Genomic DNA, 27,355 nt, shown 5'->3' on the forward strand with positions numbered 1-27,355 from the left:
ACCCCCCCTCCCGCGGCGGCCATCGGATCCAAGATGGCCGCCGCAATCACTGTGAACAGACTAATGTCTGTTCACAGTGATCAAAAAAGAAAAATGAATGAAAGCCCCATGCTCTCCGCCACCGGAGGTAGCGGAGAGCATGGGGCAGTCATCGGGACCCCCCCTGTGGGGTCCCGGTACAAGCGATCAGCGGTATATACTATATACCGCTGATCGCTTGTGCCATGTGCCGCCGACACTTTTTATCCCCTGTCACCATGAATGATTGGTGACAGGGGATAAAAAGTGATGTCCCCCCCACCCCCCAAGTCGCCCCCCACCCCCCAAGTCGCCCCCCACCCCCCCTGTCACCCCCGTCCCCCCCCCCTTCCCCATATACTCACCTGCTCCTGGAGCTCCTTCCTCTTCCGTGTCCTGGCTGGTTATGAAGTGCGCATGCGCTCCACAACCAGCCAAGCTCTGAAAATTTAAAGTGACAGAGACCAATTTGGTCTCTGTCACTGAACTATGATTACTGTGATAGAAAATATCACAGTAATCATAGTAATACAGTGAACATGAATGTATAAAGTACAAAAAGTGACAAACATACAAAAAAATAAAACACACACTTTTTATTATAGTAATAATTGCAGTTTACTCCCAAATTACCCCTAACCCCCCCCAGATTACCCGTAACCACCGCAGGTTGCCCGTAACCACCGCACGCTGCCCATAACCACCCCAGGTTGTCCGTAATCACGTCAGATTGCACGTAACCCCCCAGATTACCCGTAACCACCGCACATTGCCCATAACCACCGCACGTTGCCTGTAACCACCGCACGTTGCCCGTAACCACAGCACGTTGCCAGTAACCACCGCACGTTGCCAGTGACCCCCTCCAGATTGTCCGTAATCACCCCAGATTGCCTGTAACCACCCCAAATTACATGTAACCACCCCAGATTAGCTATAAGCACTTCACTCTATCCGTAACAATTCTAGATTGTCTGTAACCCCCCCAGGTTGCCCGTAACCACCCCAGGTTGTCCGTAATCATGCCAGATTACATGTAACCCCCCAGATTGCTCGCAACCACCGCAGGTTGCCTCTGACCACCGCACCTTGCCTCTGACCACCGCACGTCGCCTCTGACCACCGCACGTCGCCTCTGACCACCGCACGTCGCCTCTGACCACTGCACGTCGCCTATGACCACTGCACGTCGCCTATGACCACCGCACGTCGCCTATGACCACTGCACCTTGCATCTGAACACTGCACCTTGCCTCTAACCACCCCAAATTGCCAGTGACCCCCTCCAGATTGCCTGTAACCACTCCAGATTACAGGTACCCACCTCTGATTACCTATTAGCACTTCAGTTTATCCGTAACCACAGCAGGTTGCCTGTAACCACCCCAGATTGTCCGTAACCACCCCAGATTGTCCGTAACCACCCCAGATTGTCCGTAACCACCCCACGTTGCCTGTAACCACAGCAGGTTGCCTGTAACCACCCTAGATTGTCTGTAACCACAGCAGGTTGCCCGTAACCACCCCAGGTTGCCCGTAACCACCCCAGATTGTCCGTAACCACCCCAGATTGTCCGCAACCACCCCAGATTGTCCGCAACCACCCCAGATTGTCCGCAACCACCCCAGGTTGCCTGTAACCATACCAGATTGTCTGTAACCACAGCAGGTTGTCCGTATTCACCCCACATTGCCCGTAACCACCCCAGGTTGCCTCTAACCACCCCAGGTTGCCTCTAACCACACCAGGTTGCCTGTAACCACCCCAGGTTGTCGTAACCACAGCAGGTTGCCTGTGACCACCCCATGTTCACCGTATCCACCCCAGATTATCCGTAACCACCCCAGATTACCTGTAACCACCCCAGACTGCCCGTAACCACCTCAGACTGCCCGTAACCACCTCAGACTGCCCGTAACCACCTCTAGATTACCCGGAACCACCCCAGACTGTCCGGAACCACCCCACATTACCTGTAATCTAATTTTTTTTATTATATTTTAGTAACTGCGCTATTCTAATAACTGTTACTAGCTGCGGTTTTGCTCCAGCAAATTGGCGCTCCTTCCCTTCTGAGCCCTGCTGTGTGCCCATACAGTGGTTTATGCCCACATATGGGGTACCGTTGTACTCAGGAGAACCTGCGTTACAGATTTTGGGGTACATTTTTTCTCCTGTTCCTTGTGAAATTTAGAAATTTCAAACTAAACCAACATATTTTTGGAAAAATTCAAGTTTTTCATTTTTACTGGCCAATTTTAAATACTTTCCTCTAATACCTGTGGGGCCAAAATGCTCATCCTACCCCAAGATGAATTCTTTGAGGGGTGTACTTTCCGAAATGGGGTGACTTTTGGGGGGATTCTATTCTGTAGACATTACAGGGGCGCTGCAAACGCACCTGGTGCTCAGAAACTTCTTCAGAAAAATCTGCAGAGAAAATGCTAATTGGCGCTCCTTCCCTTCTGAGCCCCGCTGTGTGCCCATACAGTGGTTTATGCCCACATATGGGGTACCGTTCTACTCAGGAGAACCTGCGTTACAGATTTTGTGGTGAATTTCCTCTCCTGTTCCTCGTGAAATTGAGAAATTTCAAACTAACGGAACATATTATTGGAAAAATTCGAGTTTTTCATTTTTACTGTCTACTTTTGAGTACTTTCCTCTAATACCTGTGGGGTCAAAATGCTCACCACACACCAAGATGAATTCTTTGAGGGGTGCACTTTCCAAAATGGGGTGACTTATGGCGAGATTTTACTCCGCTGGCACTACAGGGGCACTGCAAACCCACCTGGCGGTAAAGAAACTTCTTCAGCAAAATCTGCATTGAAAAAGCTAATTGGCGCTCCTTCCCTTCTGAGCCCTGATGTGTGCCCATACAGTGGTTTATACTGACATATGAGGTACCTTTTTACTCAGGAGAAGCTGCGTTACAAATTTTGGGGTACTTTTTTTCTCTTGTTCCTCGTGAAATTGAGAAATTTCAAACTAAAGGAACATATTATTGGAAAAATTCGAGTTTTTCATTTTTACTGTCTACTTTTGAATACTTTCCTCTAACACTTGTGGGGTCAAATTGCTCATCCTACCCGAAGATGAATTCTTTGAGGGGTGTACTTTCCAAAATGGGGTGACTTATGTTTTTTTTTTCTCTGCTGACACTACAGGGGCTGTGCAAATGCACCTGGCGCTCGGAAACTTCTTCAGCAAAATCTGCAATGGAAAAGCTAATTGGCGCTCCTTCCCTTCTGAGCCCCGCTGTGTGCCCATGCAGTGGTTTACGCCCACATATGGGGTACCGTAGTACTCAAGAGAACCCGTGTTACAAATTTTGGGGTGCTTTTTCTCTCATGTTCCTTTTGAAAATGAGAAACTTTAATCTAAATGTATATATTATTGGAAAATTTTAATTTTTCATTTTTTTACGGCCTAATGGTGAATACTTTCCTCCAGCCCCTGTAGGGTTAAAATGCTCATTATACCCCTAGATTAATTCTTTAAGGTGTCTAGTTTCCAAAATGGGGTCACTTATGGGGGTTTCCAGTATACAAATCTCCTAAATCAACTTAAAATAAGAACTGGTCCCTAAAAAAAATCAGTTTTGGAAACTTTCACGAAAATGTGGTAATTTGCTGATAAATTTCTAAGCCCCGTAACACCCTAAAAAAGTAAAATATGTTTATGAAATGAAGCCAGAATAAAGAGGACATATTGGTAATGTGACTTAGTAACTAATTTATGTAATACAACTTTCTTTTTTTAAAAGCAGAGAATTTCAAAGTTCATAAAATGCTAATTTTTTCAATTTTTCATGATATTTTGATGTTTTTCACAAAAAACACACAAAGTAGTGACCAAATTTTGCCACTAATATAAAGTGCCATATGTGACGAAAAAACAATCTCAGAATCGCTAGCATATGTTAAAGCATCACTGAGCTATAAGCGCATAAAGTGAGATAGGTCAGATTTTGAAAAATGAGCCTGGTCTTTTAGGTGCAAATAGGCTTGGTCTTGAAGGGGTTAAAAATGTTGCACTGTGTGATACATTTCATTCTTGAACTAATATTTTGATATTATTGTTAAGCCCTTTGTATAAAAGCTGAAAGTCTACATATCAGTCACATATTGAGCTTTCTCACTATCCAAATATTTCGGGTCCCAACTGTATATACACAACTTTTCTTTTATTCTTAGTTTTATTTTTATTATGTAACCCATTATGAAGATGTCAAGATAAAAAAAAATCTTCTTCCTTAGGACAGGTGGGTGTAAAAAAAATTGTTACAAACATATGCACAATATAAAATACATCAGAAGAGGAAGACACACCTGACACCACAAGAATACCGGAAAACCACAAGTTAAAAAGAAAAACATTAACGTTTTACAATATGTGCCAACAGATACTGCAGTACTGTTCAATTTGCATTAAAAAAACAATTACAATGTAACAAATCTGAGAAATAATAATCATGTCTGAGGAAGGGGGCAGTGAAGCTCCTAAAGTGCATTGTATAGATAAAGGATCCAGGATTTTCCTCCAGGTCTATCTTCCTTTAACCGTGGGAGCAGCAAATCAGTTTAAAGCGACTCTGTACCCACAATGTCCCCCCCCCCCCGCCCAAAACCTTTTGTACAGTCGGATAGCTGCTTTTAATCCAAGATCTGTCCTGAGGTCCGTTTGGCAGGTGATGCAATTATTGTCATAAAAAAACAACTGCTTTTAGACTTGCAGCCCTGTGTCAAATTGGAATGGCCTAGAGCAGTGATGGCTAACCTTGACACTCCAGCTGTTGCAAAACTACAATTCCCATCATGCCTGGGCAGCCAAAGCCATATCTTTGGTTGTTCAGGCATGATGGGAATTGTAGTTTTGCAACAGCTGGAGTGTCAAGGTTAGCCATTACTGCCCTAGAGTGTCTGTGCCCTAGGCTTGCACTGCCTCTCCATCCCTCCTCTCTGCCCTCTTCATCATTAGGAATGCTTAAGAGTAATTTTTTAGGGCAATAACTGCATCACCTGACAAATGGACCCAAGGACAGATCTTGGATTAAAAGCAATCTGAAGGTACAAGCAGTTTCGGGAAAGGGGTGTGTGGAGAGGAGAGTCACTTTAACTCATCCACTGGGATGCGCTTTGTTAATTCACCATTTCTCTTCCTGTCTTCTGGTACTTTTTTCTATGGGTCAACTTGGTGACCACATGACAGTAATGAAATGCATGAATACAGTAGTGCTGAAATAAAACACATAGCATTGTTAGACTAGTGATGGTGAGTGTGCATGATGTGGGCAAAAAACCTGGAATACTTATTTGATGACAAGTGCGTAAGCAGAATAGTCCTGCAGTTTCTGTACCTCCTGATTTACTTAAACAGTATAGCACACAGTGCTCCACTTTATGAAGCTCCCATTAACATCTATGGAAGTTACATATACTATGTAAATATCCCACTGAGATAATTTTGCCATCCTGATCACCATCAGCCACCACAAGCAGAACAGAAGGAACTGAGGTGTGGGAGGAGTGGCTTCATTCTGGAGAAAGGACCTATGTGACCTATGCCTTTAAAGGGGTATTCCCATCTGGTCTTGTTATTCCCTATCCATAGCCTAGGTGATAACAAGTTGATTGTTGGGGGCTGGACCACTGGGACCTCAGATGATCCCGAAAATGGGAATGCAATCTACTTGCAATGAATGGAGCACCACTGTGGCCGGTGTTCAGTTGATTCTTTACGGATCTGCCGGAAGCAGCAAAATGGTCGTGTTTTATTATCATTGCGCAATGACATAATTTTTACAGTGATTTTGGAAAATCATCGCAGAAACACGGTCCCAGCTCTCAGGATAATAGGCTCAGGTGTGAGAACTCCTTTAATAGCAGAGTTATTTGTCCCCATTGATTCATTGGAAGGAGGCTGCAATATTGTTTTAGTAAATTGTGTGCACTGACCTCTCTATAACTTCCATCCAGCATACAGGAATCTGAGATACAGTTGTTGCAAGATGCTAAACACTTCACATATCGACTAGAGAAGCAACAACATGAACTAGAAAAAGCCGATCAGTTTCCTGAGGGATCAAACAGTGAAGTCTCCCGAATGAGGCAGCAATTGCTGAAATATAATAATGACCTGAACGAATCTGAGGAAAGGGAATACCAACTTCAGTATAAACTAGAGTGGTAAGTGTCTGTGGAAACAGTGTAGACACCTTCTTTTCACTTATCTGCTTACACAAAGTATTTGTTACTGATATCGTTGTAAACTTTGAGGTAGTAAACAAGCATTAGTGTTAGCTGGCAAGTTGACGAGAAGTGGAGCTCCGCAAGAAGTCTGCATAACTGTGTGCCAACAGCTGACTTTACGTAAACCATGGAAAAACATCGGACCATTAAGTCATTTGAAACTGGATTTACTGAATGTTTTCCATCTAAAATGTAAAATGTTCAGACTGGAAGTGATCAATCGGTCAGATTTAACGCATAACAGTTGTACAGTGGGTTAGGAAAATGAAGGCGATACATAAATGAAATAAGGGCGTTGCTGTGTACAAGCTAGACTGGTTGGCCCCTACCTTTTGGAGATCTGCTAGAGAATGGGTCTCCAAACTGCGGCTCTCCAACTGTTGCAATACTACTTTCCCATCATGCCTCGACAGCCAAATCCAAAGCTTTAGCTATCCGGGCATGATGGGAATTGTGGTTTTGCAACAGCTGGAGGGCTGCAGTTTGGAGACCCATGTGCTAGAGAGTTCAAGTCATATCAGGTCTTCAACAGATCAGGGATCAACAAAGTCTACAAAATTATGGTATTGTGTAGTAGATGTAGATTTGTCTTGTAACACTGTGAAACTGGATGTGTACTAACAAACAAGCTACTATGTAGTATTAAGATAGGTGTTAAAAAACATAGGAGGGAGAAAGGACATTAGTTAAGAAAAAAAAAAACTCCTTTCTGATCAGTCTTCATGAATGTAACCAAAAATGGTAAAGTTTCTGGATAATTTAGCTCAGCTCTTTTTTTTATACGCCATAATTAGGCTATGTTCACACTACGTGAAGAGACCGGCTGTTCCGTGACCCGGCCAGGTCTACGCTCCGGCTGGGGTCCCATACAAGGAAAGGCAGTTCCACACCATACTTTTACATAGTGTAAACATAGCCTTACTCAGTAATAGAAAGTTCTTACACTATATTACTCTACAGCCACCAATGTTGGAGAAAATGTCAGGTTTTTTTCCTGGTCTTGATAAGGCAAAGTGAATGAGAAACAATGGTATGAGTCATACTACAGTGTACCTACAAGACAATACATTTTTGTGTATGGAGAATTATCAAGCACGCTTGTAATATCCTATGACTTAATTGGCACTTGATCTGTGGAGGGAAATGTCAAGCATTCTTCATCACACATGTAATGGACAAGAACCAATTGTTGTGGGTTTCTAACTTTCCTCACTTATGGAAAAACTGAGAATTGGTGTAGGATTCTATATAGGAATCAGTGTTCTGGGGAATGAAGCAATGACCTTTTCAGGGAACCTGCCAGTATAGCGGAACAGTGTTTAATAGTAAATTGTGTGATCCATTACGTTTTAGTCTTCAATGTAAATAACCAACTGATGCCTGTTTTACTTACTGAAAAATTTACCTTGCTGTTTGGTACATTAGTAGTAGTTGACCTTAGTAACAATTCATATATTGAATGGTCACTTTATTTATTATTGGAGCAAAAACCAAGAGAACAAGTTTTCTGTGGATTAGTTTCAGTATGAATCCACATTAGAATAGGAATAGAAGTGATCTGACTTTGACTAAGGCCTGGTCAGCTGTGCTAGACAAGCTAGGGCAAGGATTTCAGTAACTGCAAACCTTGTGGGGTTTTCTCATACAACGGGGTGGAGAGTATACCATGAATGGTTGGACTGAGAAAAAACATCCAGTGATAGGGGATCTTGTGAGAACAAGCAACTTGATAAAAGTAATGACTGGAGGATGTCAAGAATTGTTCTGGCGAATAGGTGGTACAGTCAAGAAAATTAGGCTGGCTTTACACTGCGTTTTTGCAATCCGTTCAATGTATCCATTTTTATTTGGGTACTTTTAACGGACAGAAAAGCTACTACTACTTTTGTGTCCGTTAAAAAAACGCATACGTTTTTTTTGGAAGTCAATGAAAAAAATGTATCCAAATTGATGACACACAATTGCATTGTTTTTTTTCATAAAATGTATACGTTAAACAGATTGCAAAAACGCAGTGTGAACCCATCTTTACAGCCGAATACAACACTGGTGCTCCAGCTAATATGTACAAAAGCACAACTTGTCATTCCTTAGCATGGATGAGCTATAGCAGCACATGACCGATTCACAGTTAACAAGACTTCAGTGGGCAAACAAATACATAAATGGATTAGTGGGCAATAGAAGAGCTTTGACAGGGATGATGAAATCTGATCTTTTGCACCATTGTTGACGGAAAGGTAAGAATTTGATGCATACAGTATGACTTGTCCTCTAATTACACTTCATGGGCAATAACCTTCTCATGATCAAAGGTCACTGATGCACGGATGTCCAAGTCACACTTAAGCAGTGCTCTACTCCTCGCATTCTAAGAGCCATAACTAACTTATTTTTCCATCTACAGGCTATTTGAGGTCTCATGTTTTGCACTATGATCTATAGTTTTTATTTGTATCATATTGTTGTAGATGGTAATTCTTGATCTCTTTTTATATGTAAATGAGGCTTTTTTGTTCTTTTCATTTACGCTGTTCACCATGCATAAAAAATATTATAATAAAATACAGTGGTGCCCTGGATTACGAGCATAATTTGTTCCGGACCGTGCTTGTAATCCAAATCCACTCTTCAACCAAAGCAAATTTTCCTATAAGAAATCAATGAAATACAATTGGTTCTACACGTCTGAATACCATGTAGAACAGATGAAACAAACAATGAGAAACATCTGAATATGTCATATTATAAGTTATTGTACAGTATAGCAGTCAGCATGTGGAGTATAAATGTATAGTAAGTGCATAAACCAGGAAAAAATAGCAGCAGTTTGTAGATACAGTATGGAGTTGCAGATCCCCATAATGCAGTAGTGTAGTACAGCTTGCTAGAATAGAGAAGCAGGGCTGCTGTCAGAGGTCTGTGTGGTCACATGACAGCAATGGGGAAGGGGGGTGTGCTCAGCATGGACCAATCAGGAAGTTGCAATCACAGAGCTGTGCAGAAAGACAGTGACAGAAAATTTATATACAGCAATTCGAATGGCTGAGTGTGAGTGCAGGCAGATTTTAGCAGCAGTGTGTATAGCTGAGTGTGAGTGAAGGCACATTATAGCAGCTGTGTGTATAGCTGAGTGTGAGTGCAGGCACATTATAGCACGAATATAGAGCATGGAAAACACAAGGGCTGACAAAGACTGCAGGAAACATGAAGGAATGAGCATTGCATATGTGGGCACGGTATAGCAACACTCTCTGTCCAGGGAGAGAGGGGTTACAGCTATGGAGAGATTACCTCCACAGTCCTGTTCTCTGATGCAAGCCCCAGCCTGAAGTGGATCTGCTATAATTTGGAAGGTGAGGAAAACTTCCTGGAGTACAGTGCTGTAGACCCCACTATGCAGACCATGCCCCTCCCCCACTCCTGCTCCCTCCCAGTACAGGGAGCTCTTAAACCAAGCAATGCTCTTAAACCAAGTTACAATTTTGAAAAACTGTGAGCTCTTCTTGCAAAACGCTCTTAATCCAAGTTACTCTTAAACCAAGGTACCACTGTAGTTTGAACAATTCCGCACGCTACAATACCAAATGTGTTTTTTTTTTAATTGACATTTTTATTTGTAAAATGGGAAAGGGGGTGATTTCATTGGGGGATAGGGCTTTGTAATTTTTTTTCCACTTTGTAAGCCCCCCTAGGGGACATCATCGATTAACAATCATTAGATTGCTTATACTGGTTAATGCTATGTTATTGCATAGCATCAACTAGAGTTATTGGCACTCTGCTAGTACAGGCTGTAGGAGCAGTTCAACGATCCAACAGCACAGAAATGAGTAAAAAATTTCCAGCTGTCAGGAAAACAGATTGGCATCTCCTGACACTCTTAACCACTGCAATTGATTTAGATTACAGCATTTAATGGTGCGTTTACACAGAGAGATTTATCTGACAGATTTTTTAAGCCAAAGCCAGGAACAGACCATAAACAGGGAACAGGTCATAAAGGAAAGACTGAGATTTATTTTCTTTTCCAATCCATTCCTGTCTTTGGCTTCCAAAATCTGTCAGATAAATCTGCCTGTGTAAACGCACCTTAAGGGGCTATAACGCAATTGCTGCTGTCCTTTATTGTATTGGCTGCTGCCACTTAAATGTGTGCAGTCCTGCTCACATTGAGGCCATTCGGCACACGTTAAAGATTTCTCCCCACCAGGAACGTGTATATACATTCCAACTGCACAGGGCATCGGCTGTTGAAACGTATATAGACGTATTGCTGACTTTAAGGGGTTAAGACAGTCTTATCTAAACATTGTTGGAGACCAAATTCATCCCTTCATTTCAACTGTTTATCCTATGGCAGAAGGATACTTTCAGTAGAACAATGCACAATGCCAAAGGGGTTTACAGTCATGGATTGGTTCCAGGAACATGATGAGCCAATATTCCTGCAGAACGGTATCAACACCTAGTAATCAATGAAGAATTGCCGTGGTTCTGAAAGCCAGAGGAAGTCTAACATGTTATTAAACAGGTGTATCTATTAAATTAGCTACTCAGTGTAGTTTTCAATGTTAAGCACTTATTTAAATAATAAGTTTGCAAATGGAAAATGCTACAATTATTATGTAAAGCCTGTCTTGGTTTGCATATCTGATGGCTAAAGAAGATATAAAATTAATGTATAGATGATGGTAAAAGCAAGCAGGCATAACTAATGTAACAAAACCAGTAGAGCATTAATAAACCTAAAGAGGTGACTAGTATGTGTGTGTTATAAAAACAGAGCATGTGGAGGACTTGATATATGAAAGAAAAAGACAAGGACAGGACATATCAATGAATAAAAAAGGGGAAAAATAAGAGGAAAAGCATTAAATATTACTATAACATTTTTGGTGTGTACAATTTTGGCTGCTTTTCTAACATGAGAACCTAGTAGTTAATCTACAGTAGAAGCTTCTAGTGACTTGCATAGTGTAACTCTCATTTAACATACAGCACAATATCTCAGTATTTAGAAGAAAGTGTGACCATAACTACATACCCAACCCACTAACTTGGCACATGCTTAAGGAATTCGGGGTTTGGAGTAAATGTAAAAAAATAATGGTAACTATTAAGGGAGTGTCAGTAGCAATATGGAGAGAAGAGAATTACTATGTGGTTAAGCATTGTGGTCATTTGCATAGTTTATCTAATATATTGATTTAATAGTTTGGTGAAGAAAACAGAGTAAAGGCCCTGATACACGTAGTGATTATCTCTATAACAATTGATCGCTAGCAAAAACTAGCAATTTAGTAACATGATTCTGAGGTTATAACGTTGACCAATTGCTGTTAATGAACAATCATTTTTGAACATGTTCTATCTGCAATTGACGGCGAATTACCAACAATAATTTTTCTACATGCTGAAAGACAACGATTGATGACTTTTTGTTTGTCGTTTAATCATTGGGTGTTATTACATGAGCAGATAATTGCTAATTTTCTATTGTTCTAGCAAATTTTTAAACGATAATTGCTCGTCTAAAGTTTGTGAAGAAGTTATATTTTTATAAATTAAATGTATGAAACAACAAGTCAAAGCAATCAGAATAACTTGCCACAAGCAGTATTACTCCGCTTTTCATGAGGGAGAGAATAAATTATTTATATATAGGGCAAGCGGTGCTACGAGGGCAAACTCATGGGAGATTGTCTTAGTGTAACAGCGGCAACAGGTTACTGCAGCCTTAATCATGTAGAATTGAATGGCACAGCCACTACACTAAGTACAGTACAAGCCAACTACTTCTGGCTCCATCCTCAGTGTAGTGTGGGCGCTAAATAGCTGATCATCAAATATTGATAACCCATCCAGTGGACAGGCTATCACCATTTTTTCCTGACAAACCTCTTCATGTAAAGGGACATATATTGTATTTAATGAGCTACATGTAAACTCTTTCAACAGTTTACGGGAAGAAAAACGGCTTCTGGAGCGGGAGTATGAAAGAATCCCCAAGATTGGGGTAAGTGTTGTTGTATCTTAATGTGTCAGTATCTTTGGATGCTAGTTTATCAAGACTATTCATTTGTCCCTCAGGCTTATGCTAAGGATTTATGCACACAAGTACAATTTTGCTAAACATTTGTATGGTTTCCGTGTGAGTGCTACATTTATTATTGATACTGTAAACTTGAGTTTACACAGGCAGAAATTCTATAGTAGTCATATCATAGCACGCATATAGGAACATAACATGTATATAACATTTATTTGGAGCTCAGTTGGTGGCTTTTATGTATCTGTGTAGAATACTATATTGGTACCAGGTTTAAATGTTTTGCCTTGTAAGAAGGCTGAAGTGTACAAAAGCACAGATAGTGTTCCTTTATGTAGGTTTATGTAGGTGCTAGACTTGTTCATAGAATTAATAGTAAATGTTTGAAGAAATACATAATCTGGGTAATCTATTGCCAGAGCAGCTCATCTCAATTTATTAACTTGTTCATAGTGTTATACAGCTTGTCTCATACATTGATGGGGTCGGTTATGAACAAAACTATTGTGTTTCATAGGTTTTCTTAAATCGTATTATCACAGTTATCATCATCGTTCTTATGAAAGGTATAGAGACACAACAATAAATGTCTTTCACATTGCAGGAGTTAGAGAAGAGGGCCAAACTGGTAAAAGAAACAAGCGAGGAGCTACAAAAGGAGAACACCCAGAGAATACTAGAGATTAAAGCACTTAAGGAAGACCTGGCTTTAAAGGAAAAAGATATTCAAAAAGAGCAAACAGAACTTGAAAAGATAAAAGAGCAACAAGAACTCATAAAGGTACAATGTGCCAACAGATTTTAGTTAAATTTATGCTTTCTAAAAAAAATAAATAAATAAATAAATAAATAAAAAAATATATATATATATATATATATATATATATAGTAGCGATTTATTTCTTATCTTTCCTTTCATTATTTAAAGGGGTACTAAAACAATTTTTTTTTTTTCTTTCAAATCAGCTGGTGTCAGAAAGTGCCAGAGATTTGTAATTTACTGCTGTATGTCCTGCAGGAAGTGGTGTATTCTTTCCAGTCTGACACAGTGCTCTCTGCTGCCACCTCTGTCTGTGTCTGGAATTGTCCAGAGCAGTAGCCATTCCATATAGAAAACCTCTCCTGCTCTCCAGACTGGAAAAAATACATCAATTCCTACAGGACATACAGCAGCTGATACTGGAAGACTTGAAATTTATTAATAGCAGTAAATAACAAATCTCTGGCATCAATTGATTCTTATAGAGCAGTGTCATAGAGGGTCAGGGGTTTCCTCCAGTTCTTTAACCCAGGCCGATGCCCAGGAATAGAACAGTGCCGTACACAGGCGCCGGCGCCGCGGCACTGTTCTATACAAGTGCAGAACTTAAAGCGAATGTACCTGATAGCAGCCTAGAATTGGTTGATATTCGTGAATACTGCCTCTATCTTTCATTATTATCTCACCACCTCATCCTCTGTATTATTTCTCTGCTCTCCAGAGAAACCGTGGCCAAAGTGTCTCCTCTCTGGGAAAGTAATGATCATGCAATCTTTTCACCACAACGTTTTCTAGCATAGTTCCTTAGAATCTTTGAATAACCTGGTCACACAGTGAGAACTGTCATTTTTTTTATCATTATTGACAAATGTAAGTAATAGTACATAATTCTGGGTTGTTCCTTCCATCAAATGTGATGGAATATGTGGACTGTGAATCTGAACAGAACTTCAAGGGAAACTATCAGTGGGTTAGACAAATCTTGCTGATAGCTTCCTATTGCACACAGGAGGTCAAGGATGAAGGTATGTCTCCTGTCCAGTATGTAGTTTAATCCTGCATCTAGTAAGGCCCTGTATCTAATAGTCATTACAAGGGGCGGGCCTTCTGGGGCAGATCAGTGCTTTTGGGGTGGTAGCCCCGTCCCCAGTCTGCCAAATGGCCTTACTGGATGCAGGATTAAACTACAAACTGCATGGAAACAGCTGGATGAAGGTAATGAGTCTTACCTTCATTCTCAGTGCCCCTTGTGCAATAGGGAGTAGGGATGGTCCGAACCAGAACGCTCGGCATCAGATTCCCGCTGTCTGCCCGCTCCGTGGAGCGGGTGGATACAGCGGGAGGACCGCCTAGAAAACTGGGATACAGCCTATGGCTATGGCTGTATCCCAGTTTTCCAGGCGGTCCTCCCGCTGGATCCGCCCGATGCACGGAGCGGGCAGACAGCGGGAATCATTACCGAGAGTTCGAATTCGTACGAACCCAAACCGAACTCGGTTTGGACCATCCCTAATAGGGAACTATCTGCAGGTAAGAGTTTTCCTTTAAAGGTAAAGTCCCACAGAAGTACATAAACAGCAGGAAAATAATAAACAACTGAATTCACCCATCCTCATGCCTCCGATGTGCTTCTCCTGACTCAGTTTATGTCAGCTGGTGACTTGCAGCTCTGCGAGCTGCAAGTCACGTCCTGGCTGAGTGATTGCCCGCCCAGCCAATCAGTGACCGGGACACCGCCCCAGTCGTTACATACCTGGTTTCCAGCTATGTGACAGACGGCTGATGTGAATAGGACCCAGAAGTGGCACATTGGAGACACAAGGATGGGTAATTTCAGTTGTTGATTATTTTCCTGCCCCCACCATCCTGCCTGCAGTTTATGAACTTCCATGGGACTTCTCCTTTAATGGAGAATTGTGGAATATATAACAGCTAAAATTTACAGAGTTTTATTTTTTTTGTTTTAGGATGAACTTGTTCGAGTCCAATACATCCCAGAGCAAATTGGTAAAGACATAGAGAAGATAAATCGAAAAACAATGTATGTGGTTTAATGTCAACTTCCATAATGTATGTGTGCTTGTGGCGTGCAAAGAGTTAAATGAATAATAATGAACAGATATATGTCCAGCAGAGGTCTATAGGCAAGGATCTCTAACAGATTTCTTGCCCAGCTGTTCCCAGATTTGGATGTATGAAAAGTTCTGGATATAAACACATTTGTCTGATCTGACAGGGGAATTGCAACATTCCATATACATATTCCACAGAGCATTTTGAATGTCCTATACATTTTACGGTAAAATATAGAAAGGTCCTAGCACACATCGCATGTTTGTCAAGTAGAAAACCTAATTCCATGTTACAAGTTACACAATGGTAAAACTTGTAACATGGAATAAAGTTTTTTACTTGATAAATATTGGTGAGTTCCAGAACCTTTCTATATTTTACCATATTCCATTATCCACATTAATTGAGCGCTGACCTAGGTGGTATATTTACATATACATTTTATAGTCAGAGGTGAAAAAAGCAGAAATATGTAGACGCCTTAATACCTACTGTAGATATATATAGGATATTCATTTTCCTAATATTTAATGGTATTATTTATACTTTTCAATCCTTAAACTTTATAAAAAATAATGACTGCTTTATTGCATGGCATATATACAGTGCTTTTTTGCCATATTCACCACTGGTTTTGTATCACAAATTTGTCATATACCGTAATGTGGCTCAAATGTTATTATATATTTGGCCCATGGGTCACATATAGTTATATCCGGCTACACCTCTTTCATGGATTAAACATACATCTTTAGCATTTGCATCATCTGGCAGAGCATATTTGAGATCAGGAAATGAAGAGCTATTCCCAATGCTAGGCTGCTATGCATAGAATGATATTGAAATTATATTGTTTTGTGCCTGAATTCCAGAGAAACAGAGAAGAAAAAGTTGAAGCTAGAAGACGAGTGCCAGGAGTTAAATCTCAACCTCAAACAGATAGAGAATAAAACCAAAAAGATGTTGGAGGAAAAAGAAGATGTGATGAAGGAATTGGAAGGGAAAAAGATTTTATTGGAAAATAAAGAACAGGAATGTAATCATCTGACCAAGTTACTGGAGTTTGCCAAGGAAAATGAAGCAGTTGCTCTGGGAGAAAGGTTACTTCACACCTATTGTTTGTGATCTTTTTTTTGTGGATTATTGTACTTGAGAAACATGTGCTGCTATGGAGTGTTATTACAGCAGCAGAAAATGTTATACTCTGTCGGATCAACCCAAAAATGTGCTGCAGGAGATATAAGCACTTTCTGGTGTAAACCATTCACATTTATAGTGCTGGTATACCTTAGAGCAGTAATGGGCAATCTTTTCAGCTTGGTGTGTCAAAATTCTGCAAAATGCTGAGCATAACTCAAATGGTGTGTCACTTCAACAACAAAAAAAAGCGATATTTATAGTTTAAATAACAAAAATATATATCCCTGTCCCCATCCCTTCAGCAGCATACAACACCAAACCCCCCTGGCCCCTCATCCCTTCACCAACATAGACCCCCAGTCCCCCTGTCCTATCCCTTCATCAGCAACCTGTCCCCCCCACACATACTCACCAACTTACTGAACGGTCAGCTCCACATACAGGAGAGTTGCTGCCTTTGAAACACAGACTACACTATGCTGCACAGAGGCGTGGCACTTTAGCTTATGTAGGCGGCGCATACATTACTGTGCATGGTGTAGCGGCACAGCCGGTGCATCCAATCCGTGTCGGCTAACGTGGAGCACGGCATAGTGGCGCATCCATTCTGTCCAGGCGGTACGTGCAGCGAGATGCATGGGGCGGAACAGACCTGGGAGCACTGCCAGAGCCCTGATACTGTTTTTGCGGTGCTGCCGGGGCATGCCTGCATCCTTCTCAGGCATGTGGCTGCATACTTCTCTGTATGGGCTTACAGCACACTAAACACTATAAGGATGGGTTTTTAGGGTAAATTCACACGGGCGGATCAGCCGGGAGTCTCACGCACGAAATCCGCAGCTAATCCACAATACACGTATTATTCTTATTATTATTGCGGATTAGCTGCGGATTTCGTGCGCGAGACTCCTGGCGGATCCACCCGTGTGAATTTACCCATAAACAGTTTCTTTTTTATAAACATACAAACAACAAAAAAAAACCATAAAGGTTCCCAACATTGGAGACACCCCCCCATAACCTCATAACTAGAATTGGGATATAGTTGAAAAGCAGTATGATAAAAATAGACATCTGTGAGTGTCACATAAAATATATTAGAAGACAATACTCCATTATGGTATCAGGGGCGGTCTTGGCATTTCTGGGGCCCCAAGCAAAGTTATGTCTGGGCCCCCCCCCACTACATGCGCTCCACAACAATAGACCGCTGTGTGCTGCCCCCAGTAGTATATACCCCTTGTGCGCTACTGCCAGTAGTAAGTACCCCTTGTGTGCTGCCCCAATAGTATTTACCTCTTGTGTCCTGCCCCCAATAGTATATACCCCTTGTGTGCTTCCCCCAGTAGTGTATGGACCCCTTTGTGTTCCCCCAGTTATATATAGCCCCCCGTGTGCTCCCCCAGAAGTATATAGACCTCCTGAGTGCTGCCCCAGTTGTATATAGACCCCCTGTGTGCTGCCCCCAGTCGTACATACCCACTGTGTGCTGCCCCAGTTGTATATACCCCCTGTGTGCTCCCCCACTAGTATAAAGCCCCCCTGTGTGCTCCCTCAGTGGTATTTAGCCCCCCTGTGTGCTCCCCCACTTGGATATAGACCTCCTGTGTGCTCCCCCACTTGGATATAGACCCCTGTGTGCTCCTCCGGTAGTATATAGACTCCTGTGTGCTCCTCCAGCAGTATATAGACCCCTTGTGTGCTGCCCCCAGTAGTATACAGACCCCATGTGTGCTCCCCCAGTTATATATAGACCCCCTGTGTGCTGCCCCAAGCAGTATATAGACCCCCTGTGTGCCTCACCAGTAGTATATAGACCCCCTGTATGTTCCCCGTGTTCCCACCCACTTGGATATAGACCTCCTGTGTGCTCCCCCAGTTGTATATAGACCCCATTCTGCTGCCCCAAGTAGTATATAGACCCCCTGTGTGCTGCCCCCAGTAGTATATAGACCCCGCTGTGAAGCCCCAGTAGTCTATAGTCCCCCTGTGTGCTCCCCCAGTTATAGCCCCTCTGTTATATAGCCCCCCTTTGTGCTCCCCCTATTTATATAGACCCCCCTGTGTGCTCACCCAGTTTATATATTCCCCGCTGTGCGCTCCCCCAGTTAAACAGACCCCTGTGTGCTCCCCCTCCCATATAGTATATAACACAATAAAACAAACAGTTATACTCACCTGGGTCCGGGCGTCTCCTCTTCTCTTCACTCTTGTGGCGGCAGGAAGGGTTTTCCCTGCGATCACAAGAGGCTGCACTCCCCTTGTCCTGGCGCCGATGCTCCAGTGATGTCTGTGGCCACAAGAGTGACTGACAGGAAGGGAGCCAATGGCTCCCGCCCTGTCAGTTCTGCTGTTGCATGTAACTATGAGCGCTCATTACGAGTGCTCATAGTTACAGTTCAGATCGCAGCAGAGAGCAGGGCAGCGGCCCTGTCCAGCGGTCTTGAGCACAAGAGCGGGGTGTGGGGGCCCCCCTGGTGTTGGGGGCCCCAAGCGATTGCTTGGGGTGCTTGGTGCCAAAGACCGCCACTGTGTGGTATATAAACACAATGATTCCACCATGTTAAGGGATAGGCAAGAAAGGGTGTAGTATAGAAATATCAGATAATGAGAACCTTAGTGGTTCTCTGGAGGCCAGACCGAAGTGATTAATCCACACCCCCTAAAGTTTCTGAAACGTCAAAAAATTGTTTCATTTACGGTAAACCACCTTCTCCGTGTCGGCTATAAACTCTGCCCTAGTGGGCACAGCATAACAACAATATAGAACAATCTGCTTTCGGGCCATATATAGCATTCAAGCAACTGCTAATTTGTGTAGGTCATTGAGTGCCAGATCGTCCACATATACTAGGAGACATTCTGGTAGGGAGAGATCCCCCTCACAGTGTACACATTAGAAACAATAGGTATGGCTTTGGACCAGATGTCTTCCAACTGAGGATTCACACTAGCTTAATAAATATGCATTTTTGTAAGTCCTGGTCTCACTGTGATCTGAAGACCTGTTTTAACAGCCATCCATATTATGCATATCAGCTTAAGGCTATGTTCACACAACGTATATTTTCATAAAACCACGGCCGTTATACAACAGACGTGATTTATACGAAAATATACTGGCCATTGCTGCCTATGGGATCCCGGTCTGAGCGTATACACATAGTATATGCTTCGGCCAGGATCCCTAGCGGCGCCGCAAACAACAGACATGTCAGTTTTCTGCGGCCACTATTCATTGAATAGCGGCTGTAAAAAAACATGTCAGTGCACACTGTGGAGTGAGCGGCTCCGGCTGCTTGCTCCATAGTGTCAGGGGTGATTCTAGCCTCTCTGCTGCCCGAGGCGAACTATAGGATGTCAGGAGAGGAGGGGGCTGATCTTATAGGGGAGGTCACAGCAGCACAGAGGAGGTCAGGAGAGGAGGGTGCTGATCTTATAGGGGAGGTCACAGCAGCACAGAGGAGGTCAGGAGAGGAGGGTGCTAATCCTATAGGAGAGGTCCCAGCAGCACAGAGGAGGTCAGGAGAGGAGGGTGCTAATCCTATAGGAGAAGTCCCAGCAGCACAGAGGATGTCAGGAGAGGAGGGTGCTGATCTTTTAGGAGATGGTCCCCCTCTCCCCCTTCCCTTATAGATGACCCCCCTTTCCCCCCTCCCTTATAGATGGTCCCCCTCTCCCCCCTCCCTTATAGATGGTCCCCCTCTCCCCCCTCCCTTATAGATGGTCCCCCTCTCCCCCCTCCCTTATAGATGGTCCCCCTCTCCCCCCTCCCTTATAGATGGTCCCCCTCTCCCCCCTCCCTTATAGATGGTCCCCCTCTCCCCCCTCCCTTATAGATGGTCCCCTCTCCCCCCTCCCTTATAGATGGTCCCCCTCTCCCGCTCCCTTATAGATGGTCCCCCTCTTCCCCCCTCCCTTATTGATGGTCCCCCTCTCCCCCATCCCTTATAGATGGTCCCCCTCTTCCCCCCCCCCTTATAGATGGTCCCCCTCTCCCCCATCCCTTATAGATGGCCCCCCTCCCTTATAGATGGCCCCCCCCCTCTCCCCCTGCCTTATAGATCGCCCCCTCTCCCCCCTCCCTTATAGATGGTCCCCCTCTCCCCCTCCCTTATAGATCGCCCCCTCTCTCCCCTTCCTTATAGATGGTCCTCCTTTCCCCCTCCCTTATAGATGGTCCCCCTCTCCCCCCTCCCTTATAGATGGTCCCCCTCTCCTCCCTCCCTTATAGATGGTCCCCCTTTCCCCCCTCCCTTATAGATGGTCCCCCTCTCCCCCCTCCCTTATAGATGGTCCCCATCTCCGCCCTCCCTTATAGATGGTCCCCCTCTCCCCCCTCCCTTATAGATGGTCCCCCTCTCCCCCCTCCCTTATAGATGGTCCCCTCTCCCCCCTCCCTTATAGATGGTCCCCCTCTCCCCGCTCCCTTATAGATGGTCCCCCTCTTCCCCCCTCCCTTATTGATGGTCCCCCTCTTCCCCCCCCCTTATAGATGGTCCCCCTCTCCCCCCCCCCTTATAGATGGTCCCCCTCTTCCCCCCCCTTATAGATGGTCCCCCTCTCCCCCATCCCTTATAGATGGCCCCCCTCCCTTATAGATGGTCCCCCCCTCTCCCCCTGCCTTATAGATCGCCCCCTCTCCCCCCTCCCTTATAGATGGTCCCCCTCTCCCCCTCCCTTATAGATCGCCTCCTCTCTCCCCTTCCTTATAGATGGTCCTCCTTTCCCCCTCCCTTATAGATGGTCCCCCTCTCCCCCCTCCCTTATAGGTGGTCCCCCTCTCCTCTCCTCCCTCCCTTATAGATGGTCCCCCTTTCCCCCCTCCCTTATAGATGGTCCCCCTCTCCCCCCTCCCTTATAGATGGCCCCCCTCTTCCCTCTCCCCCCTTATAGATGGTCCCCCTTTCCCCCCTCCCTTATAGATGGTCCCCCTCCCTTATAGATGGTCCCCCTCTCCCCCCTCCCTTATAGATGGTCCCCCTCTCCCCCCTCCCTTATAGATGCTCCCCATCTCCCCCTCCCTTATAGATGGTCCCCCTCTCCCCCCTCCCTTATAGATGCTCCCCATCTCCCCCTCCCTTATAGATGGTCCCCCTCTCCCCCCTCCCTTATAGATGGTCCCCCTCTCCCCCTCTCCCTCCCTTATAGATGGTCCCCCTCTCCCCCTCCCCCTCCCTTATAGATGGTCCCCCTCTTCCCCCCCCTTATAGATGGTCCCCCTCTTCCCCCCACCCCTTATAGATAGTCCCCCTCTTCCCCCCTTATAGATGGTCCCCCTCTTACACCCCCCCCCCCCTATAGATGGTCTGGTCCCCGGCTGATGCGCGGCTGCCGGAGGTGTCCCATCCTGTCCCCGGCAATCGCGCATCACCCGGGGGACTAAGGCTGCATTCCCACGTTCCGTGATCCTGACGGATCACGGACGTGGAATGGCGGTACCGGAGACCCCCGCGCCCGGGCAGTATCTGTAATTAGATGATGGGAGCGGGGGAGACTGTATTCATAAGCGCCACGCTGTAGTAACAGCACCGTGCGGCTGATTCTGTACAGCGCGGCGCTTATGAATACAGTCTCCTCCGCTCCCAGCATCTAATTACAGATACTGCCCGGGCGCGGGGGTCTCTGGTACATGCATTCCAGGAATGCAGCTAATCAGTGGCAGATTATAATGTGGGCAGCGGGGCATGGGCCCCCCGGAGCCTCGGGCGGCCGCCCAAACCGCCCATATTATAATCCGCCATATGCCGCCCCCATGATGACAGCTGGTGGCGCCGCCTGAGGCAGACGACTCAGGTCGCCTCATCATTGCGGCATCACTGCATAGTGTGCTGTGGAGAGTTCTGATGCGGGCGTGCACAGATGCGCCCACATCAAACCTCTGCGGCCATAAAGATCATCCGGCTGGTACTGCAGTACAGGCGGGGATGATTTTTTCAGAGACTAGCCGTTCCGTGACCCGACCGAGTCACGGAACGGCCGGTCTCTTACTGTGTGTGAACATAGCCTAACAGTGTAATAATTGTATCAGAAACATTGATATTCTTTACATTATATTTACTGTACAGTACATCAGATGCATGCTCCCTGGCTACATCTGTAAGGATTCTTTATATGGGCAGACCCATGCCTAATATGATCCCCAATGTAGTAGATTAATGCTCGCTTAGGGTGCGTTCACACCTACAGGATCTGCAGCAGATCTGCAGCAGATTTGGTGCTATGTTCAGTTATTTAAATGAAATCTGCTGCAGAAAATCAGCTGCAGATCCTGTAGGTGTGAACGCACCATTAATGAACATTTTGTGTGACTCTACCTGCATCACCAATGATGACTCTTAGTGTAAGTGTTGCACAATCCCAACCTTCAGCCAACAACCGAGCAATAGCTCCTTCATCGGCTGACTGCCGATTTACACAGAAAGATCATCTGACAGATTATCTGCCAAAGATTTGAAGTCAAAGCCAGGAATGGATTTGAAAAGAGGAGACATCTCAGGTTTTCCTTTATTGACCTGATCTCTGTTTATAGTCTGTTTCTGGCTTTGGCTTCAAATCTTTGGCAGATAATCTGACAGATAATCTATATGTGTAAATGGACCCTTATGGTTCGGTTACACAGACAGATCTTTGAAGCCAAAGCCAGAAACAAACTATAAACAGAAATCAGGTCATAAAGGAAAGACTGGGATCTATCCTCTTTTCAAATCTATTTCTGGCTTTTGCTTCCAAAAATCTGTCAGATAAATCTCTCTTTGTAAACGCACCCTTACATGGGGCAATAAATTGCCTGTTCATCCGATAATTGCCCCGTGTAAAAGGCCCTTAAGTCTCTGATTTGTCTCATTGGTGAGCATGTCGACATTATTTTCCTTAACTCTAACCTCTAGTCTTTAATTTTTAGGGCAGCTTTAGATCTTAATCTACGTCATGCTATGATAGAGAAGCAAACACAACATGATGCGCTGACCAGAAAACAAAAAGAGAAAGACCGGGATATGCGAAACATCAAAAAGTTGGAACTACAACTAAAGTCAGCAAATGATGCGCTAATACACACACAATCTTTATATGACAAAATCAAAGCAGAGGTAACTCCGCAGACACTTTTTGCCTTAAGGACTCAGGCCTTTTTTTCAAAACTGACCCGTCTTGTTTTATGTGCTAATAAATGTGTGAATGAAAGTTATTCTGAACTATTTTTTTTTTAACAAAATATATTTAATGAAATTTAGGATTGAGTCCATCACCTTTTTTTGTGAAAATTTTTTTAAAAAGTTTTTCTAGGTTTGAAATACTCCGATTGTAAAAATGATTGTCATGCAACACAAATGAGATAATTCACATTTACAATATGTGTACTTTATATTATTATTTAGTAAATGTCCTTTTAATTTTTAGTATGTTATAGGGCATAGAAAATTAGCAGCAATTTTTTTTATTCTACGTACAGTAACAGGGGCAACAATCAGCAGCAGGGGGCAAAGGCCTCGATCAGGTACAACAACAGGAGACAGGGGCGACAATCAGGTACAGCAACAGGAGACAGGTGACGATTAGAGTACGAAGGGGTTAATTTGTGTTTGTGTAATGTTTTTCTTACATTGTGGCTATGGATGAGATCAGACAGAAAACCTAGCCCCTCTTGTCAGTTTACACTGCAGTTAGTCAAACTGTATTGATGGACCAATCACAGCGATCCCCAGCCGAGGCTAGCAGGGCTGGTTGCCAGGACTTATCAGTTGCTGGCAACAGTTTTAATTGTCTCTGTTCAATTTTGCACAGTAACAGTAAGGGTATGTTCACACTGAGCAAATACGGCAGAATCCCGCCGTGCTCAGTGTCTTGCTGTGAGTGAATGAGAGGACGCGCTGCCGCCGCCCTCCGCTCAAAGTGCACGCGCTCTCCCATTGAGATGACATGACACACTGAGGCGGGCGTAATTCCACAGCAGAGAGTTCCGCCACAGAATTACGCCTATTTTACTCAGTGTGAACATACCCTTAAACTCATTTTTGTACATGAGGTTGTACTAAGGTGCAGCAAACCTAGACATACATATACATGAATTTAAGTTTCACGTACATGTACGTTAAGATACAGAAATTTTGCCTTTTTATTTTATTTTTCATATATACCAGTCTTGCTGGTCTAACTTTGTTTTTCATGGCCATTAGCTCCATATTCTCACTGATGGTTTATATCTGCATAGTTGTAAGCGATTTGGAGCATTGTACTGGGCGATTCATATTATTACCTATTTTATCCTAGTCTCAAAGCATTACTCTTCTTAAGTCATGTTTCAATATGTGAGTGGTGCCTATCTCCTAGGACCCTCAGCATTCTTTAGTTTCTTTTGCAATTACAGTTATTTTTACACCTTGCACACGGCTGTATGAAGGAGAAAGGGCACATGCGATCAACATTTCGAATGACTTCACATATTTATTCAAGATGTAGGCAAGCACAACATGTACGTCTTCACATTTTCACTTCATCATGGCTTGAAAAAGATGTAGTCATCTGAAACGCTGCTCATTTGTGCAACTCCTCCTAGTTGGAAGTGTGCAATAGCTTAATATATAGCTTTAATTCTTAAAGGGGTTAAAGAATGCTGTCTCCACTTGTGTTCTATGCACCACCTCACCTGCTGATGTGTTTGTAGTCACATGCTCCTAAATCCTCAGATGCAGGAGCATTTTGAACCCTTTGTTACCATTGTTTGCCATGTTACATGTACAGGGGAGCTGTAAGCTGGCATTATTCTTGTCTCCTCTGTCAGTATACACTACCTAATCAGTAGCAAAATTTTCAGGGAGCAACAAAAATAAATTCACAGACAGATCTCTTTTGCGGAAACATTTATATTGGGGACTTCCTACTAAAATGGTTTCAAACAGTGTCATCTATAACTTGAAATAAAAATAACTTTTTTTCTAATGAAACTGAGTTTGCATTGCCTTTTTTTCTTGTAGATAGATATTTTCCCGAAAGATGACGGCTCACTTATTGAAAAGAGGAAGGAATTACGCAAAGAAGTTGAAACACTTAAAAGGCAGTTTGCTCAACAGGTTGGCACCTAGCATATTATGTGTTTTACTGTTGCTTTTTATTAAAAATGTATACCTTGCGACATAAAAATCACTACATTTTAGATAGTTGCCTGCTAAACTAACCTAACTCACTAGATTCCCTATATGTGTATATATAAGACATCTGCTGCCAGATAGCTCAAGTACAAAAGGATGAGACACGTTGAAATCCAACATGCCCTACTGTTCTCTCTCCTGACAGTCGAGAGGCCCCCATACAGGTTTCATGATTGGCCGACCCCACCAAAATTATTTAAACATTTTTAAGAAATTTTGTGCTTCCAGACAAGAAATTAAAACTATTGTACAATGTAGGGTCTTGATCGTGGGAAGCCACTTGTGTATAACAGGTACCTGTGTAGTCTCCTACAACCTGGTGCTGACAACATTCACACTAGTCATCTTGCATTTCCTTTTAATGTAGCAAGCTCTAACGGAGGTAGAGGCGCACATGTTGGCACAGTGTATAGCTGAAGAAGAGCAGCTTGTAAAGGAGCAGGGTGAATGCCGGGAAGATTTGGTCAACTTAACACGTTTGGTGCAAATCAAAGCTGATGAGAGAGAGCAGAAGTCAAGGGATTTTGTAAAAGCTCAGGTAAGTCATGTTTATAAAATCATTACAATATCATCCTGTTAATACTAGTTTAATTAATACTACAATTACTACACTTACTACAATACTACAACATTACGGCTCATATGGCAGAAGTTACATTAACACACCCATAGGGAATTTGGAAAACAGTTTCGCAATAGAGAGCAAAAACTAAACAAAAGAACAATATAGGCCCCATTACTTTCCCTCCGTCCATTGTGCCACCGTTTGTTAGTTGTCCCAAGACTAAATTATCTGCATTGACAATTAAGGAATTTTAGTTTTTGGAGATCCTTAAAGAAGTACTCTGGCATCAGTTAAAAAACAAACATGCTGCAGAAGCAAATAGCATTGCTTACCTACCTGTCCAGTTTTGAAATTACCAAAAATTCATTTGTTTGGGGGTCAAGTGTTTTTTTTGCAAGAAAGTAGCTGTGCTTTTTTTTAATCTTGAATTACCCCTTTAATTCTTTTCTACATACTCATAGTACTTCTCATAAGGTATGCATGCAGTTCTTGGACCACCAATAGTCATTGTCCCGTGTACAGTTTTTTAAGATGTCTGTGTAGACTAAACAAAAAAAACAAAACAATAAGGCTTTACATATGGCAGACAAACCAGTGCAAAGTGCATCCTTCATAGAGGAGTCATTGTGAGCTTGATAACTTATGCAGATAGGGTGACATATCACAGAACTGATTTCCTAACACACATTTTAGTTTCAATGCTAAGTTGAGCGTTGTAAATCACAGAATTGCTCCTAATGTATGAGCAAAGAAGGGCTTAGGTCCGTCCCAGATTAATCACCATCACAGAGGCATATCACTTTTAAAACACTTTATCACTTCTGGGGAAGTCATCATCATGATATTTGGGGCACAATAAGAGGGTCAATATGAGCCATGTTTTTATGTATCTGCATGTTATGTGGAAAATTGGACTTTGTCCTACTTCTGTTTGCTAATTATCTGACAAGTCGGAAACTAGTTTAGGCTTGAGATGAACCATACTCTTCATCTGCAATTTAATTTGCACCTTTGCTTTGAATCTTGCCAATGATTGGGATTGCAGTTTTACTTTCCCTCCCTTGCTGAACCGTCTATTACACAGGGAAATGTGTTGGGAATTCTTTTAATTATTGAATATGGATAATCTGAAGAACGTATTATTTACTTATTATTTGTATCTGATAAATTCCAACCACTGGTGACCAGTAACACCATGGATATGGAATATCTAACTCCTCACCTTTCATGCCTTATTGAATTTCCATTACCTTGAGTAAAACAAGATGGACCCTTTGTATGTATTGATGTTTTTGTAGCGTTTTGTATTTTGTAGCATTTGTCAATATTCTGAGTGACGCTTT

General features: G+C 43.2%; 1 protein-coding gene across 1 annotated transcript in view; it reads left to right on the forward strand.

Annotated features, from left to right (window-relative positions):
* The window catches only part of CCDC146 (coiled-coil domain containing 146), an 89,033-nt gene that overhangs the window by 38,247 nt on the left and 23,431 nt on the right, over positions 1-27,355 (forward strand). Inside the window, exons 4-11 of the mRNA XM_069978058.1 lie at positions 6,001-6,210; positions 12,235-12,292; positions 12,930-13,106; positions 15,053-15,126; positions 16,031-16,258; positions 23,203-23,389; positions 25,274-25,369; positions 25,815-25,985. Coding sequence (XP_069834159.1) covers positions 6,001-6,210; positions 12,235-12,292; positions 12,930-13,106; positions 15,053-15,126; positions 16,031-16,258; positions 23,203-23,389; positions 25,274-25,369; positions 25,815-25,985 — 1,201 coding nt within the window. The remainder of the gene's footprint in view (positions 1-6,000; positions 6,211-12,234; positions 12,293-12,929; positions 13,107-15,052; positions 15,127-16,030; positions 16,259-23,202; positions 23,390-25,273; positions 25,370-25,814; positions 25,986-27,355) is intronic.

The sequence above is a fragment of the Dendropsophus ebraccatus genome, chromosome 1 (assembly GCF_027789765.1).
Source record: "Dendropsophus ebraccatus isolate aDenEbr1 chromosome 1, aDenEbr1.pat, whole genome shotgun sequence".
Lineage (NCBI taxonomy): Eukaryota > Metazoa > Chordata > Amphibia > Anura > Hylidae > Dendropsophus > Dendropsophus ebraccatus.